Source organism: Rattus rattus, chromosome 4, assembly GCF_011064425.1.
Source record: "Rattus rattus isolate New Zealand chromosome 4, Rrattus_CSIRO_v1, whole genome shotgun sequence".
Taxonomy (NCBI): domain Eukaryota; kingdom Metazoa; phylum Chordata; class Mammalia; order Rodentia; family Muridae; genus Rattus; species Rattus rattus.
The window spans coordinates 99,708,563-99,726,478 of NC_046157.1; the positions used below are offsets into that span (position 1 = coordinate 99,708,563).

A 17,916-nucleotide genomic window follows, 5' to 3' on the forward strand; every position below is an offset into this window, starting at 1 on the left:
ACAGTTAATGTGGCCTAGAACATAAGAAGTCAACTGTCTTGTAACCAGCAATCAACGGTCTGCTTGAAAATTAGTCATGCAGCTTAGATTCCAATAAAATCAATAAGGTATCTTAACTATCAACAACCAAAGCACGTATGTAATAAGCTACAGTGTTCAGCTGAGCCAAGAACAAAGGCTGTAAACGCATCCACGTGACCAGCATGCCTTCACTGCTGGTCGCTGTCTGGTAGGATTCTGTGCTTCTGTTCTTCCTCCCAGTCCAATGACTATTTTACTTTGCTTCCTCTCCTCACACTTTGGAGTCTCCCTAGATGCCTACTCTTCTGTAAGGTATGCTCTCTAAAGGATCACTCATCTCTGTGGGTCATTAGATTCCTCGGCTGCGTTTCCCTCTCTCCAGTTTAAGCAACCCTTTGACATCTCTCCTCCTAGTGTTAGATTTGGACTTTGTGATACCCTTCTGGAAATGCTGGTCACTACTCTGTCACTTAGGCTAGAACTCCAAGTGGCACATGTTTATGTCCTGAATGAATACAGGTTCTGTCTTGCTCAAGCCTTCTGAAGTAGCACGGCTGGAGGTGTTTTTCTTTTTTCTTTTTTTTCCAACTATTCTTGGATATTTTCATGCATTTGCCAAATTTCAAAGGAAGCTATAATTCTGAAACTCAAAATCAATTTTCCAGTGCCTCGGTTTAAGGACTACGAGCATGTCGTGAACAGACTGAGTGTCTTTAGCATATTAACACGGCATAACCAGGTCAGTCTTAACCTTTCAAAAAAAAAAATCTCAGTTCAATTATGCTTCCTTTGCTTTGCATACCGATTTACATTCTCCATTCAAAGATAGGCACTCAAACTAAAAGTATTTTTCACATTTTAGATATTTTCTCATATTTCCCCATTTTTCTATGTAACCTAGTTTTATCTATTGATTTTCTTCAGTAAGGCTGGGCTACTGATTATTTTCAAATTCCAACACTCCTTATGCCATATGTCTGCTTTCACGCTATCTTCAACACACGGGATATTCAAACACTAATCCGTCTGTTTTTCCATTCATGCTGTTAAGGATTCTCAGACAAATAAACACATTTTTATTTTTTTATATTTTTATATTACTGTGGCTCTCTAGGTGTTTCTGTAGACGTGTCAAAAGAAGTGTCGATGTGCTGTACCTAGAGATACTCAACAACTTTGAAAGAGAATTGCAAATCAAAAATTGTTTTTTTACATAAACACAGTAAATAAGCATATCTATAAAATTCAAGAATTTTTAAATTACACCTTTGCAGAAAATAAGACTTTTAAAAATATACAATACTTTTCAAATATTTAACACACAGGCAACTTATTTATACTTTCCCGGTGATGGTTCACTGGAACCAGTTGATGTGGTTTCAGAAACAAAACATCGAGGTTCTAGCACATGTATGAGAATGAGTTAAGTGTTTAATCCTCAATGGAAATGAGATTACCCACGGGGAGGAGGGAACACCCACTATTTAAGGGCAGGCTTACACAAGGGCACTATTTTACTCAGTCGGAGACTTTTCTCACACGGTAGTCGACTCATTTCCAGGACGCTCCAAGCATCACAATTTGAGCGTGTGAGCTTTCGGGATGCTAAAGGAGAGCAGGGCACACCCGAGTCTACGTCAGAGACGGCAGCAGCACACGACATCAAGCCTACCTGTCTGCATCAGAGGCTGTGCCTTTCCTAGACTGTTTTTGGATGCTACATCTTTCAGACTTTCTGGAGTGCCTGTGGGGATGAGATGTTAAAGAAAATACAAAAATAGATGATGAATAAAGCTACATTCACATCAAACGACGAAAAAAAATAAACGAAAAGAGAGAGACGTGAACAATGGCAACTAGTTTACCCAAATGGTTTTGTTCAGTCGATACTTTCACAATTAAAAAAATTATATATGCATATATATACATATACATATACATATACATATACATATACATATACATATACATATACAAATCAATGAATGCTGGGTGGAAGACACGAATGGTTTACAGGAGATGGGTGATGCGGACATTGCATTCGTTTAAACAAGTTCATCTCTAGCAGTGATCCGGCAGGATCCTGCCTCAGTAACGTATCTTGCCAATGAATTAAGAGAAAAGATGAAAGCCAGGATGAGCAGTGTTGTGATGGTAATGGTTTAGGTGCTGAAGGACTACGCAGGGCTTAACAGACAATCTAGGTTGCGGTTGAAGCTCTGTGCCCTAGAGTATTTCTGTTTTCTATCACACACATGAAGGGGCAGAAAAGAGAAAGATGTCGACAGAAGTAAAAACATTTAAGCCAACCATGAGAGTTGTTTTTTAATGGCTAGTAAAGATGCCTAGGTAAGAAGGGAGAAATTCAAAAGCTAGCCACACCCGACATAACAGAGAATAAAGCCTACAATTTTAAGGTTAAAAAACACATGTAACATTCAACACCTGGAAATTAAGATGTCATTTCCTCCTAAAAGCAATATACATGAAGTGAGAGAGAGAATGAGAGAGATAATATTTAGTGTAACTTACATATACCTATTTAGCCTAAAATGTGTGAACTATCATGTGACAAAACTACTGTTATGTGTAGGTATTTATAATGTATATGTGTATATAAATTTAGGAGAGCTATGTATATAAAGTATATAGCATGTTATGTATATACATATATGATACACATAAATGTAAATAGTTTTTACAGTTGTGCATAAGTCAAATATCATTTCACATAGTTACTCATCGTGGTACAGATTTGAAACAAATAATATAAAATATTGTGCCTTCCCAACAGATACCTTTCAAAAATCATAAGAAGTTTATTCTGTGTTATTATTCAATCTTTACATTTTGCACCTATTATACTCTCCAAAGCCCTTTCTTTGTTGAGGCGTGATGTGTCTGGTTTCCCTGAGAATTACGGCCATTCTAATTAAGTGCCTCTTGGACATGAGACACACACACACACACACACACACACACACACACACACACACACACACACACACACACACACACACACACACACACACACACACACATACACACCCCATAAAGCACCAGGTCTGCTTTCCAAAGTGTGTACACTTCCTCTTCTGCCAGCTCGCACCATTTTACTTCTTTAATACAGGTGTGAGTTCTTAGCTGGAAGAACATACAGCAACCAGTTAAGTTGTGGCAAATGTGTTTCATGATGGCTAGGGACTCACACTTGTTTCTGAAAGAGAGGAGATCCTGGAGGCCACAGCACAGAAGGAAGTGAGGGGTGGAGAAGGGAGACACCGGTAAAGAAGATGGAAGGGCAGGAAATCAAAGTAACAGTTATGGGTAACTGATGGACAGCTTGTGTGCCGTCCTAACAGTGGTCAGGACAACTCCCTGAGAGCTGGAGAAGCCTTTTCTCCTCTCCTAGGGAGGGAAAGATGAGAAGTGAGTTTTGTCTGTTTCTCTGCTCAACACATCTTTCACTGACCTGACATACGTGTTCAGTATCTTCATGTTGGGGGAAACCTTGGTGTATGTCTGGAACATGTCTGTGAATCAGTTACATAAAAGTCTCCCCTAACAAACTGAAAGAATGTGCTTATGTTAAAGTTCTGGCTTAAGGCAGGTATGAACATAGTTGCCTCAAAGATGAGAAAAGGAGACATTGTATCAGGGTTTGAAAGTGATTTGTAAGATGGGATAGGGATGGAGGGCATCGTAAACCAGGCCACATCTCTTTCCTTTGTTGGTTTTAATCTTTTTTTTTTTTGGTTAAGGAGACTTCTTTTTCTTTTTAAAGGACATTATAAATTTTGCAAAATATTCTTGTAACTACATCTACGAGGATGTGTTGATAATCCTTGTAACTACTTAATGTCTTTATAACTCTTCTATCTACTTGAGATACCCTCAAATAAAGCAAAAATGATACATATTTAATTGCTAAAACTCAATGTACAGCAGGAAGAGAAAGGAAAGAACCAATGATCTTTCTCTTCTACATCTATACTCAGAGATATGAATACATTGTATATTTAAATTACACCTGTCTTTGCTATAGGTAGGAGATTGAGAACCCATCTATATTCATGTGATATGCAAAATTACTGATGAGATGACCACAAAATAGGTCACAGGGAGAAATACTTCATGATACACATCTATCATCTTAGCGTTCTGCTGTCAGGATCTTGGGCTAGTTGGGTTACCACAGTAACATTACTCATTCAAAATCTGCTTACTTCGGTTGAATATGTTGTTTAAAACCTGCTGCTACAATGTCAACTTTTTAAATGATTATTGCAGCAAAAAAACAGGGGGTCAGAAATGCTCCCTTCCATAAACATTTGTGTTTGCTTAGTACCAAATTGGACTTTTCATCGTGAAAGATTTAGGACAATCTAATCTTTTTCTCTTACGAGTTGAGCAGATCGCAAGTCTGAGTCAGGTTGAACATAGAGCATATTTGGACAAAGGGCTCCATTTAGGACTGGGGAGTGGAAGGGGCCCTGCTGCTTATGTAGAGGGTGGCCTAAACCCTCCACACGAAATAATTAATCATGATTTTTCATGACAAAGTAACTATAGAATCCTTAACTAATTGAAAATGGTAGTGCAAATATTTGGTTTTTTTTCCTTTTAACTTCTGTGTTTACAGAAAGAAAAATCTTGAATATAAATATCATGGTATGTGTACTAAAGAATAGTGATTTCCTGGTTCATCCAATTAAGTGGAATGTTCTCAACCAGAGCCTTAAATACGTAATCAACAAATGAAGTCTCCTTTGAAACTTATTACGGAATACAGAATATGAAGACTCTTTCTGACATGAATCTGTGATTGAATGATTTTATTTTCGCTTATTTGATGGTGATGTGAGAAACTGTTTCCTGCATTTTTCTTTTATGTGGCATCAAGTGTGAATTCTACTCAGACATGTTCCAATGAATAAAATTTAAATATTTTCAATAACAAAGAATTAGGTGGTCGCTTTGGGTTTGGGAGAAGTGGGAAGCTTGATCAATATTACTGGGTTATACTTTGATAGCTCATGAAGTAGGTTACATCTTAACCAGAGTGGACACTGATGAACATACTCAGTATGTTCACTCAGAGGACTTCACTGTAGAAGCAATGTTGAGGGGTCCAATATGACAACCTTACAAATTAAGGATCACATGGTGCCCAGAGATAACATATGATGCTCATACCTTCATAGATTACATAAAATTGTAAAGTGTTATTTATTTTGGTGGAATCTGACAATCGATACTTACACTGAGAGAAAAGAAATAACCAAGAATATGATCTTTTCTTTTATATCCAAAAACACATAAAATTTTGATTGTATTAATTTCTGGACTTCAGCAAAACAGAAAATTCCATAAGTAAAGCACGACTTACGCTTTAGTAGTACTTTAGTAGAAGGAATTGTCTGTTATTTTATGGCACTAGCATATGCTCTACTCTAACCTGGCCACATGGCTCAGGCTTGGGCGAGTCACGCAGGACGTGAGAGCTCAGCTATTCCCTTGATGACTAGCTAAGTTTGCAAACAGAAACAATGCTAGAAAATCAATGTGCCTTGGTCCATGTTCCATAGTCCTTAAACGTCTTGTGCCACAACCATGATCTTGTGCACACCAGCTCTACGAAAATTCTAGGGGTTTTTACCAGTGTTTTACCTAGTATTTTATTGTTCTTGGTGTTTCTATGGCTCAAAAGTGAAGATTTTAAAAGTGCACATTTTCCCTACACAACTGGCTCTTATTTTACTCAAGAAATACAAAATTCCTATAATCATATGATAGATATCAAGTTACTTACAGGTGCTCAAGGCATAGCCAAATGAAAAGGCAGGCTTACTTGTTTATTTAATGGAAGGCCATGCTGTGTTATTAGAAAACGGGGGCTCTCTGTAATCAAACTTGTGTTTTTTTATATCCATTTACATATTATTTTTATTTATATTAATTTTAGCATCTGCATTTTAATGAATGAGCAGACCAGGAAACAATTCTCTGACAACATAGGTAAGCAGATATTTTCTGGAAGACATAACAAGACTATTATATGTATCTCTCTATCGATAGCTCCATTTAGTATGCAACTTTGTTGCACTTGTAACATTACTTAACAATAATGTTTACTAGGCATTTGACACAATGTAGTATATTTTGGTTAGGGTAGGAGGTAGGACACATCTGAGTATTGTCATTATATGATATAGTGATGGCGTAAGCATGAATCCCTGTGTGTTCAGGATAATTACTTTGTCTGTGGCTTTCTCTGGTTGTGCTGTCTTAAAGTGGGATGCCTATCTCTGCCTTCTTCCTTACAAGATGTAATAAATTCATGAGAAATCAATAAAGGACACACATGCATGTAGCTAAGATCCATTCACCATGTGAGACTGTAATCTGGGCACAAAGTATCTCAGTGTGAGATGCATGTTGTTACCTGTTAGAGTGACACAGCCCAGTGGGTAGAGATTAAATGACAGCACATTTCATTGCTAAGTGGTCATATACTAACTCTGCCTGCGCGTGGCAACTGGGAAGTGTTGCGTGAGTCAAGATGGTGATGATTTACTGATTCAATCAAAATCGTCAATAGAGGAAGATGATTTTAAATCAAAATGAATCACTGGATCTAATTGCTCAAGTCATCTTGCAGACAAGTGAAAGGTGTGGAAAAAGAAGAAAATGTGGTTATTTGAAGAATAAGAAAAAGCTACCCCAGCTCAACAGCTCAACTGTCAGCAAGCCCAGTGGGTGCAGTGTTATTCGATTAAATATAAGAAAATAGTGAATTTTTTATCAAATGATTTCAGTACATTCAAAGTAAAAGGCACACCATTGCAAAAGTATTCCAATGCCAGTGTAGGAGATGGTAACTTTGTATCTTCAAGTAACGTTTTCTTCCGTACAGCATTTATCATGAAAATGAAAACATGAACGAGATCATCATAATGTTGGGCACGATCACATCATAGTAAATGGATACTTAAGCTACGAGAATCAAACCCAGCGTCTGAATACCTTTGGGACATTATAAAATGGTCTTCTTCTAAGTAGCTATTCACTTATTTACAAAGTTTGCTTAACTTTAGATGCAAGATTGCAGGTGCACTATGTTTTATAGAATTATGGGCTCAAAGGTTTAGAAAATCACTTCATGTACTTTAAATATTTAATGTTAAATTATGTTCAATATACATATTTAAACATGTATGTTAAAATAACAGTGTGGACAACCGCTCATTTGAATGATTTCTTTTTAATAAAATCCTAAGATATTTTCACAGTTTTAATGTCAGAAATATTCCAAGGGTCAAAACTAGCTGGTTTACTCAGAATCTCCTTTTTAATTATCTTACTCGTTCTAGAAGAAATTTTAGACCTAGATAAACACGCTTCCATGTTGAATCTGAGTGTGTGGTAATAGCCGAGAAGCCATGAAGGATGTCAGCTATCAACACTGAATTAGACAGACATGGTTCATTGAAAGTTACATGCATGTATGTCCATACAGAGGTGTCTATGTACACATTATGCTGTGGGAAATAAAAAGGCAGAGAAATGCCTTATGACCATTATAAGACATCTAGTCCCAACTGTATAAGCCATTGCTGATTTCAGAGTATTTTTGGCTCCTAGTGTTAGCGTTCAACTATCGTCATGGCCACACTATTGATGTTATTCAAGTCTAATGTTACAGTCATTTCATTTTTGCACTGGTATGGACTTCAGAATGATTAAGTTCATGTGAGGAGGCTTAAGTAATGGTCCTGTGAGGTGACATGCGCTTAGCAAGCTTGGTGAGGACATTGACATAAATGCTTACATAGCAGTAGAGTAACTGCTCTCTCATTTCCAGGGGCATATTAGTCTTACAGTTGAATAAAAGTTTCTTATAAACTTCTTTCCATTTTACAGAGCAACCATTTTAGTCATCTTAAATGCATTTCTTACAGTTAAATATAGGGCTTATTCACAGTGAAGCAAAATCCAGGTTCACATCTTGTTAAGTCCATTTCTGTTCCAAACATCTATCTCGCAGTTAGATACCTATACAGAAATTAGGAAAGGTGTATAATTGATTCATATGTTGTTAATTGAAAGTAATGAAGCTATGTTTGCTGAGTTGAGCTGTTGGTTTTTTTTTTTTTTTGTGCACTCCGATTAATAAACACCAACTCGAGCACATTTTTATTCATTATAATTCGAGTGATGTCCAATGATTACTTTAGATTGAATCATAGTTCTGTTTTGGCATACATTCAGAGAGTTTTCATCTAAACGGAAATTTCCGATTACTTCCAGGCCAGCACCTTGTCTGTCTTCATCACCATCCTGAGCTCACCCAGAGAAGCCAGTGAACGCAACACGCAGGCACAGAAGTTCTCGAATGAGTGAACCGCAAGGCAGATCTGTGACTTTAAATTCAGGTCTAAAATTATATTTTTATTTCAAATGACCTTCCTTGCTCACATGCAGACTGGGAATGTTGTCAATTCTTCCAGTTCCATAAACTCAAATTTACAAATGTAACAGTCGCATAGGGGATATTTTTCAATTCTAAACATGTAAATTCGAATCATATTAAGAGGTAAATGTTTTAGGTTTCAACAAGAGAAAACAAGATGAATCTTTTGTAAAGTGCCAGTTTCTATTCTTTCTCATCACTGTTAAGTGACATAAACTTGTTCTGTGCAATTTAAATATTCTACTTAACAAATTGTGCAGATACCCTGACTGTGTGCATATACAGAAAGTAAACATGACCAGGTTGATAAGGCTGTGATTACTAAATGACATGCAAACATACCTGATGGAAAAGAGTATATATGATATATATATAATATATAAATATAAAACTGTCTCTTTTGCAAGCTATGTTTCAAAGATTGCATTACTTCATGTCTAATAAATGTTACATATGTGTTCACTGAATTTCAGCTGAAGGGAAATTCATTCACACACAACAAAACTTCCGCGACCATTTATTTAAAATACTCAAAATCAAAACCATGTAGTGTGTGTGTGTGTGTGTGTGTGTGTGTGTGTGTGTGTGTGTGTATCTTTTGACATCACAAAACAGAAGAACAGTGAGCTGAGAGCAGTGACCATGGCATGCACATAGTGTGACACCTTAGAGATCGGCATGGAGTGGATTCAATGCAGAGATGCTCTAAAAATGTCCCTTGTTGACTTACCCTAGCTCTTGACAGCAATTTAAACACAACACATAAAGAACAAGAACCAGATATCCTACTTCACCTCAGGCGTGAACTACAACCCAAACCTTATGGTCCCTTCTCGGCAAGTTTATACAGTAACCAGGCAAAGAGCCGAGATTAAATTATAAAAAATTTAACCATGATTATACTCCGTGGCAAATTTTAATATACTCTGCTGTACCTAAAGTTTTCTGTTTATCCCTGTGCAGACAAAAGTGATCCATAACAGTTTCTAAGAAATTAAAAGTACTGGAAACGGAGACACATTAAAAACATGTCCCTTCGCTGGATGCTGACTCTGTATTTCAAATAAGCCATTTCCTACATCTTTCCCATTGAGACCAATGTCTCGAGGTACCTCTCTCAGACTTCTGTGACCATCACAGTAATCACTGGAGGGATCACATGTCTGACTCTGGCTCTCCATGGAAGTGTGTCACCACCAGCCACCCCTCAGTTTCCTTCATTCTGTAGCTATGAGCCTCTAAAGCCACTTGTCTGTGAGGAGGTGACTAGTACCTGTCATTCTCCGGAGATGCATGCTGGATTTGAATCCTGGGGCTAGCAGGTCGCCTCCTATCTAGGGAGGGGGACCATCTACCCCTGTTTGCCCAGTGAACAAGACAGGAAAAAAACAGGACATTTAGTAACTCTTAAAATAAAATAATATACGGAACACTAGGACTGGAACAGTGCCCCCGAAAGTCAAGTGTTTGTTTGCTCTATAATTTAATCATAGATAGGTTTAGCTGTGATAATAATATGTCTATTGAGTGTTTCAGTTTCAGAAATATGCCTATGCATCTGCATATCTATATAAACATAAATATCGATGTGGCTAAGTCTGGAAAGTTGCACATTTAAAGACACCTCTTAAGCCGCTCAGTGTAGAAATAATGACATGAAAAAGATAATTGGTAAGGTGGCTACTAATGAGGTCCTAAGTTTTCTTGGAGAACACCAAAGTCCAATTGCTGATGAATTAAACCAGGAAAAAAAGATTTAAAAAAAGGGCATTAAAAATTCTGCTAATCTGTACTGACATACGTGTCTCCTGGCTCATTGCCCAATTTGCCTTTTATTTCAGGATGTATAATAATATTTTTCTAGGTAATACTCGAACCAAAGCTTTGTTATTACTGAACCATTTTAGATCCATTTTAGATTGTGTATATCAATAATCATTTTTTTTAATCTAGCTGAATAATTAAAGGAAATAGAGCTGCCAGATTCAGATCGGGCTTAGATATTTCATAAACTAAGTCTGATCTCAATTTTATGGCCAGGACATTTGTCTAGATATCTGCTCTCTTGCATGTATTAAGGGACTAATCTGAATGATTTTATAACTGTGGAATAAACATGAAGGTAGAAGTTTAATAAATAAAAAAAAACAACCCTGCGTTCTTACCACTAAACTTGCCTTTGTGATTTATTTGATAATTTGAAAACTAGAAGCAAAGCTGTCCATGTGTAGCTGGGATATCTGAGGCCTGCGGACGCTGAGTCCAGAAAGCCTCCCAGAAGCCCTCTTTCATTGGACTTGGACTGACTCAGCGCTCCTTGTTCTTTGCAGAAACAAAATAACAGGATGTAAATTGTAGGAAAAGAAAACGCATCCTTCACTCTTTTTTTTTTTTTTCAGAGCTGGGGACCGAACCCAGGGCCTCGCGCTTGCTAGGCAAGCGCTCTACCACTGAGCTAAATCCCCAACCCCGCATCCTTCACTCTTGAGCTTAAAAAGTGATTATTGTATATATAATACACTGAGCTAATTCTAATTATGTAATCATTTTGTTGTTGAAAAAACTGTTCAGTTCCATCTGCATTTATGTGTTTAACCTGTTTAACTATGTAGATTTTCTGTAAATTCCAGAAGACCATCAGGTTCTTTGTTTGTTTGTTTGTTTGTCTAGTCTCTCTGCTAGGCAAATCCTTTGATACACTAACTTACATAGGAATCACTGGAAATTGAGTTTGGGTTGACGTATGTGCACACACTGCTTCTGCCTTCTATGACAAGGAACGTATCCATTGTCATGCTACGTATGCCACCTTTAGCACAAGCTCGGCTTCAGAGCATCCCATGCTCTTTGGAATTTCCAAGTAGTGGAAATCTACTCTTTCAGAGGTAGAAGGGTTACATTGAAAGATACCAAGTATCGCACGCAGAGTGTGGCGTATAGACTTTTTAAATTTTAATTTTTTTTGATTCTTCGGACAGCAGAGAAATGTTTGAGATTTAGTTCAATTTAATAAAAATTCACATTTTAAACAGCAATGCTTAACTCTGCATACAATTAGTTCCAGGGCTGTTCAGCCACCGTGCGGAGTGGTATCACTTTTAGGTAGGAAGAAATTTGGAGGGCCATATCTAACTTGAGGTCCCTATATAAACCTTTGGAATACATATAAAATAAGGTAATGAAATTGCACCTATGTGTGGAATGATACTGATTAAACTCTGGTGCTACCGTGAATTTAAAAGGTGAAGATCCCTATTTTCTAACAGTCTGTAGGAGCCTCCAGAAGAAACAACGTAAAATTAATCAGACATCTACAATCATGGACCTTGTGAGTCCAGGGTCAAGGACACCCACATTCCAGGTCTGAATCTTTTCTTCGGCTATTTCATATCGCTCCACTCTCTTCAATTGCATAATTGATCTACTAATATCCATTACTCAAAGTATGCATTTTAAGGAGTATAAAACCTCATGTGAGAGAGTTCTTGGTCTACACTGACTGACTTGTAGCCTGACAGAGTTGACTGGGTGAGCCAACAAAAATGAGATAATAAACAGTGCGACCATGTATATTCTCGTGCTATGTTACCTAGAGGAAGCGTTCAGGACAGAAGGGATGTTCACGTGTGGCAGTAACAGACTGCTGTGTTTGTGTGTAGGCAAAGCTCTCAGCAGAGCCAGTCTGCATGTTTCTAAAATGTTCCTTTCAACATACTGGGCTTTGCGGCTTTTGCTCCGTAGATCAACAAAACTAAGCTATTCTTAAAGAAAAATGAAACCTGTCTATACCTAGAGTCTTTCTACACGTACGTTGTTGAAGTAAAGCATCTGATATTGGTTTGTAAATGTAAAAAAGAGGGCGAGTAGCTTCGTCTGGTGTAACCGTTTCGAGTTGGTAGGATTGCGAATGACTTTGCTTCTGGAGGCAGAGTTCCAGTCCTTGAGTTTATTTAGACATAAAAGGAAAGGCGGGACGTGAAGAAAAGTAGCGTAACAATGACACACGCAGTGGAAAGCTGTGATGGGGGAAGGGTGTACATTTATAACGAGCAGCTGGGAAGGCAGGCTTTCAAGAGGCAGCTTTGAACAAGTCCTTAGCATAACACAGGTACTGCTAGAGGCTCAAAGTCCTTCCAGATATGCTGATATGTGGGGTCATCACAAAAGCCGTGCTCCCCCCCCCAATTATTCTGAATATGGTAAGAGCAGTGTCAATTTATACACATGTTTTAACCCACAAATAAATATTGTTACAATAGCATGGATTTGTGAGTTTTAAATACACTACCGCATTCATACACTTCCTAAGTGGGTGCCGCGTTTTGTCTCTCTACCATTGCAGAACGTGATATCCCTTTCACCTGGTCCCTTCTACTCTCATGTGCTATTAAACATATTTCAACTCGTAATTTCAAATCATAGGCGAATGTAGCTGGCAATTTTAGGTGCCGAATATGAAATTGAACTAAACGAACTTATTCTCGGTTTCTCTTACAGTTTAAATTAAATTAGCTTCATGGTTTGAATTAGCTGCATGATTTGATAATTACCAGTGGGCTAAACTAAAACGGTAGGAAAATCTATTTGTTAAACAAATGTTTTATATTACATTGACATCACATTAAAAGCCTGGGTTCCTATTCTCTAATATTTCATAATAGCACTCAGGAGATAAAACATGGGATTAACCAGTAGAGTAAAATCTTGGATTTTGTGGTCAAGTGTACTTAAGTTCTCCTGTTACTTATTATTAATCTAGGATTCAGTAAGTACAAAGGTTCTAGGCTTCAGGGCCAGGTCACAAACAATGAGCATCTTTTGCATGTATGGAGCAATGACTGCATAAGGGGATTCCTTAGTGAGACATAAAAACATTAGACTTCTACAAGAATTAAATAATTGTTAGGGTATTTTTTCCCCTAGCAGTAATATAAAGAACAAACGCATATGGCTTAGCGTGTAATTTGCACACATACTTATATGTATACCTCACTTCCACTGGTGCCTATCTCTAAGTGGAACATGAAAAATACCTTAGCAGTCAATAGAAAACTGATACGGAGATGTAAATCATTCATACCACAAATGATGTGTCAAAAACATTTCTCAGATACTAAAATAGGAACTAAAGGCAAGTGAATGAGCTGACTATTCGTGTATATTTTTGTTATATAAAACCTTCCCAAATTATTTTATCCTAATTTTGATTTCCATACATTACGGTTCTTTTTAAAAAATTGCTACATATATTTCACTACAAAATAAATTTTGCGATGATTTCATTCAGGTCAATTTATAGTGCTTGACTTTTTGGTAGAAACGTCCTTCTCCTTAGGACTCGCTCAAGTGTCCCTCCTTTCCAAGGTAAAGGATCAGCCACCAAGGACTTCCTCATTTTTGAATTCTTTCCTAACCAGGTTGGCTGCAAAAGAAAAGCAAACAAGCCAGGAAAAAACCATGACATTCCTCATGGTGTGTGGGGGCCTCCTCTTGTAATGGAAGCAGCCTGTGCCTCTTAAAGTTGGTGAATGGCGAGCATCTCTGCTAGCAAGCCAAACCCTGTGGCTACGATTGTAACCTTACTGGTTGCTTTCACAGTGTGGACAACCCACGTTTCTCCCTCCTTGGATCTAACTCACAATTGGAACCACATTTAGTGATGCAGGAACAGAGACTGCTAAAACTATGACCTCAAATTAAACATGAATCAAAGAGAACAAAGCTGCCGGCAGATAGAAAACACACATGTCATGGGCTCTCTGATTCCAGGGGTTCATTAACACTGTTGAAGCATACGGATCTAGATAAAGATAGTAGTGGCTTAATTAAACCATGATATACAGATTTAGACTTGGTTGTGGGTTTTGTCTTGGGTTTTTTTTGGGGGGGGGGTTGTTTATTTCTCCCTTCCTTGGTTACTTCCTCACGCTTTCCTTTCCTTTGTTTGTTTTTGAGAAAGGGTCCTACTATGTAGCCCTGGCTGGCCTGGAACTTCCTACGTAGACCAGGCTGACCTCACATTCCCAGACAGATGCCTGCCTCTGCCTCCCAAGTGCTGAGATTAAGGTCTAGACTGCCACATAGGGCCACAGTTAGTTTTACTAGGACATTTCATAAACGTAGGTGGGTCCGGGAAAGAATCAAGAGTTATGAATTAGTAGTGGGTTCTTATTGAAGAAGTCTTAGATCAATTTGACCCAAACCTTGGAAGAATGAAATAGTTCTTAGGTTGACAACAAAGGCAAAAGTTTATCTGAATGTTAATGGAAGATTGGCAAGGTAAGGCATAATATGGATCACAACTAAACCATTTAGGAAGCTAACAGGGATAGGGTGGACTGAGAGTGTAACTAAAGGGGGAAATCATCATCCCGGTGGAGAGTTTAGGTTGGTAAATTCAGTGGTGTCTACCAACTCACCAAATCAGGAACTGGAGAAGTATTTGAAAATTATGTGACTAATTGTAAATCCTGGCCTGCTTGCTGTTCATTTATGGGTCTGTTTTGAGAGACAGCCTCCTTTTCTGTCTTGAACTGGTCTTAATCTGGCTGTGTAGCTCAGGCTGACTTCAAACTCAGCACCCATCAGCTCTGGTCCATCAAGATCTTGATTTGACAGGCCTGGACCACTTCAACCGGCTAGCTTTTTTATCATAACCACTGACTGTGAAGAACACTTTAAGAAGAGGAACTGTGTAATGTCTGGTACTCAAGGATGAGATATACCAGGTTAGCTGGACATTTTAATGTACTGAGTGTCTAGACATCATTTAGAAATTTGGGCTCAGTTCTTGGGAAAGACATCCTGTCCTGGCTAAGCACAGGGGAGTGTGTCTTCACGGGCAGCAGAGTCTTTAAAATGAACAAAAGTTAGGGGACAGTATGAGTAGATAAAAGGGAGGAGCATGGTGGAGATTTTCCATTAACAAATAGGAAAGGCAAAGGAGGCTTCAGAAGGGGCTGTGTCTAACAGCCAATGAAGAGAAGCTATTAGGGAGCTGAGAGTCAAGCGACTGAAATATGGTTTAACAGGGAGAGTCAACATAGCCCTCTGGCACAGCAATTACTCAGGGGTTGGGGGATTGCTTTAAAAATGCAGGCAGGATGTAGAGAACACGTTCATGAACCTGTACACCCGCCCATCTCTCCGAGCATCCATATCTCTGAGTATTTAAGACCTTGGTTTATTTCTATACCCAGTAAAGAAAAAGGTCAGAGCCATCAGGGCAACTCCCTATCAGGGAAGCAAGATAACTGGGCTTCATCCAACAGACAATCGTCTTCTACAAGCAACCCCCGATTTGTGCTAGTAAGAGTTGGTAGCAGTAATTCACTAACTCTGGCCATCTGGCAACATATTTTTTAAATCTTTATTTCTGGAGTCAGGACTTCGTAAAATGAAGAAGCTTCTAACCTCATAGAACTCCCTTTTCCAAACAGCATTACTATATGCAGGACACAGAGGCCTCAAAATGCCTGCAAAGCCTTGGCCCGAAATCCCCAGGAGAGAGAGCACACTGCTTATCAAACAAAAGACTAATGAGATCTGGGTTCTGTTTTGACAATCTCATCCTGTGTTAACATCAATCCTAACTCGTTTTATAATTAAGGAGGATGCATGAGGGAATGGTGGTCAGTTGGCATAACAAGCCACACGTAAGAGGACAATGTTTCAGAATCACTGAACTCTTAAATTTTAAAACAGCAGTTGGGTAGAACAGGGAAATAACAGTACTATCTTAAGAAGATGAAATTGAATGTCAGGAATATGTTTGGCAATTCTTCATCTCTCTCCTTTGTCTGTCTGTCTCTGTCTCTTTCTGTGTATGTGTGTGTGTGTGTCTGTCTGTCTGTCTGTCTGTCTGTCTGTGTGTGTCTGTCTCTGTGTGTGTGTCTGTGTGCTTGAAAATACTATAATAAGCCCTTTGATCAAGAGACACCACGGGTTTCTAAGACTCCCTCCTGGTAGGTTCTGCACTTCCTCCAGACAACCTCGCAGGCATCCTACAAGGAAATCAGTTACCACTTCTAACTGCTGCAACTGTTTCACAATGTTTCATAGACATATTCACAAAGGAATCCTGTCTTTGAAACAACAAGCACCTGCAACTTTTAGTGTGTGTGATTCCTTGACACAAAAAAAAGATCTTACTTTCTTAGCAACCAAATGAGGCTCTGCACTTTTCCCATGTTTTAATCTTTTCTTTCTATCCAACATATGGAAGTATAGGGTTTCCACCCACTTTTTGTCTTATGTGATTAGCCTTCCTGTATATGAATTGTATATAGGGTCAGGCTTCTTGTGTATAGACTACATATATGATTAGCCCTTTTGTATATAGACTGACCTACGTTACTGGTATCTTTTGAGAAATTTAAAATAATGGATACACAAACTTGTGAACATGGCAGCTTCAGTGTTAGGAGGGCACACACATGAGACTTGTGCCATTCAATAAAACAGCCGGAAGAAAGTGAAATTTCAAATTATGGTGTGTTATAAATAAAACATTCATGGCTTACCATGGGAAGAGGAATACCAATTATCTTGCTCACAACTATTACTGACATGTCATAATGATATCTACTGCTAGGTTGAAGTTTGTCTTGACTTTCTAGCATGGTTACGGAGGAATTTGAAGGCACACACATGGCTTCAACTGTATTTTTTTTAATCAGGGAGCACTTACCTAAACATTTAAAATTTCAGGGTACTGCTACAGTAAGAAAATTTCATTGCCCTGATAATTCCACCCTTGTTTTATTTAGTATATATTACAAATAAGAATAGTAATGTGAAAAATGTTAAAGTTTATTGATCTTTCTAATTATTTGGGGGGTATATGACAAGAGTGAAACAGATTATTTCAGCTCTGGGTTCAGAGCAGTGTAGTTTTGTAGTGAAAACACTACACTAACTCAAGTGGTACAATATAAATCCATTTCGTTTTTCCTGTCGTAAATTTTTCACTGATTTATAATATAAATCTTAAAAGTTTCTAGAATAATCTTCTGAAGATCTACTGCTTAATTCCAAGAAATAAACACCCTGAAGCCTACAAAGTTTACTAAGAAGAAAGCTTAAACACTTTCTGAAGAGGGCCACATTAAGACACCCAAATATTTTTCTTCAGGGTTTGCAGAAGTAGTTTATAAATTTCCTTTGAATGACACCTAACTTAAGAAAGACAGCAATTATAATAAACAGGACTCAAAGTTCTGTAATAAGGGAAAAACAATTTCATTTGTTTATAACTAGAAGAAAATATGATACACTATTACTGACTTATCTAGATTGGAATTAGTGCATATTAATTAATTATATGCTGCTTTAATAAAAATAACCTGTGTATATGCATGTTCTAGTTATTTATTTTGGGACATCTCAGGAAATTTTTAATTTTTTTAAATAAAATATAATCA

The 17,916-nt window shown here is 37.8% G+C and overlaps 1 protein-coding gene across 1 annotated transcript in view; it reads right to left on the minus strand.

Annotated features, from left to right (window-relative positions):
* Positions 1-17,916, minus strand: part of Rims1 (regulating synaptic membrane exocytosis 1) — a 497,773-nt gene that overhangs the window by 115,422 nt on the left and 364,435 nt on the right. Inside the window, 2 exon segments of the mRNA XM_032900856.1 lie at positions 1,694-1,765; positions 9,768-9,851. Coding sequence (XP_032756747.1) covers positions 1,694-1,765; positions 9,768-9,851 — 156 coding nt within the window.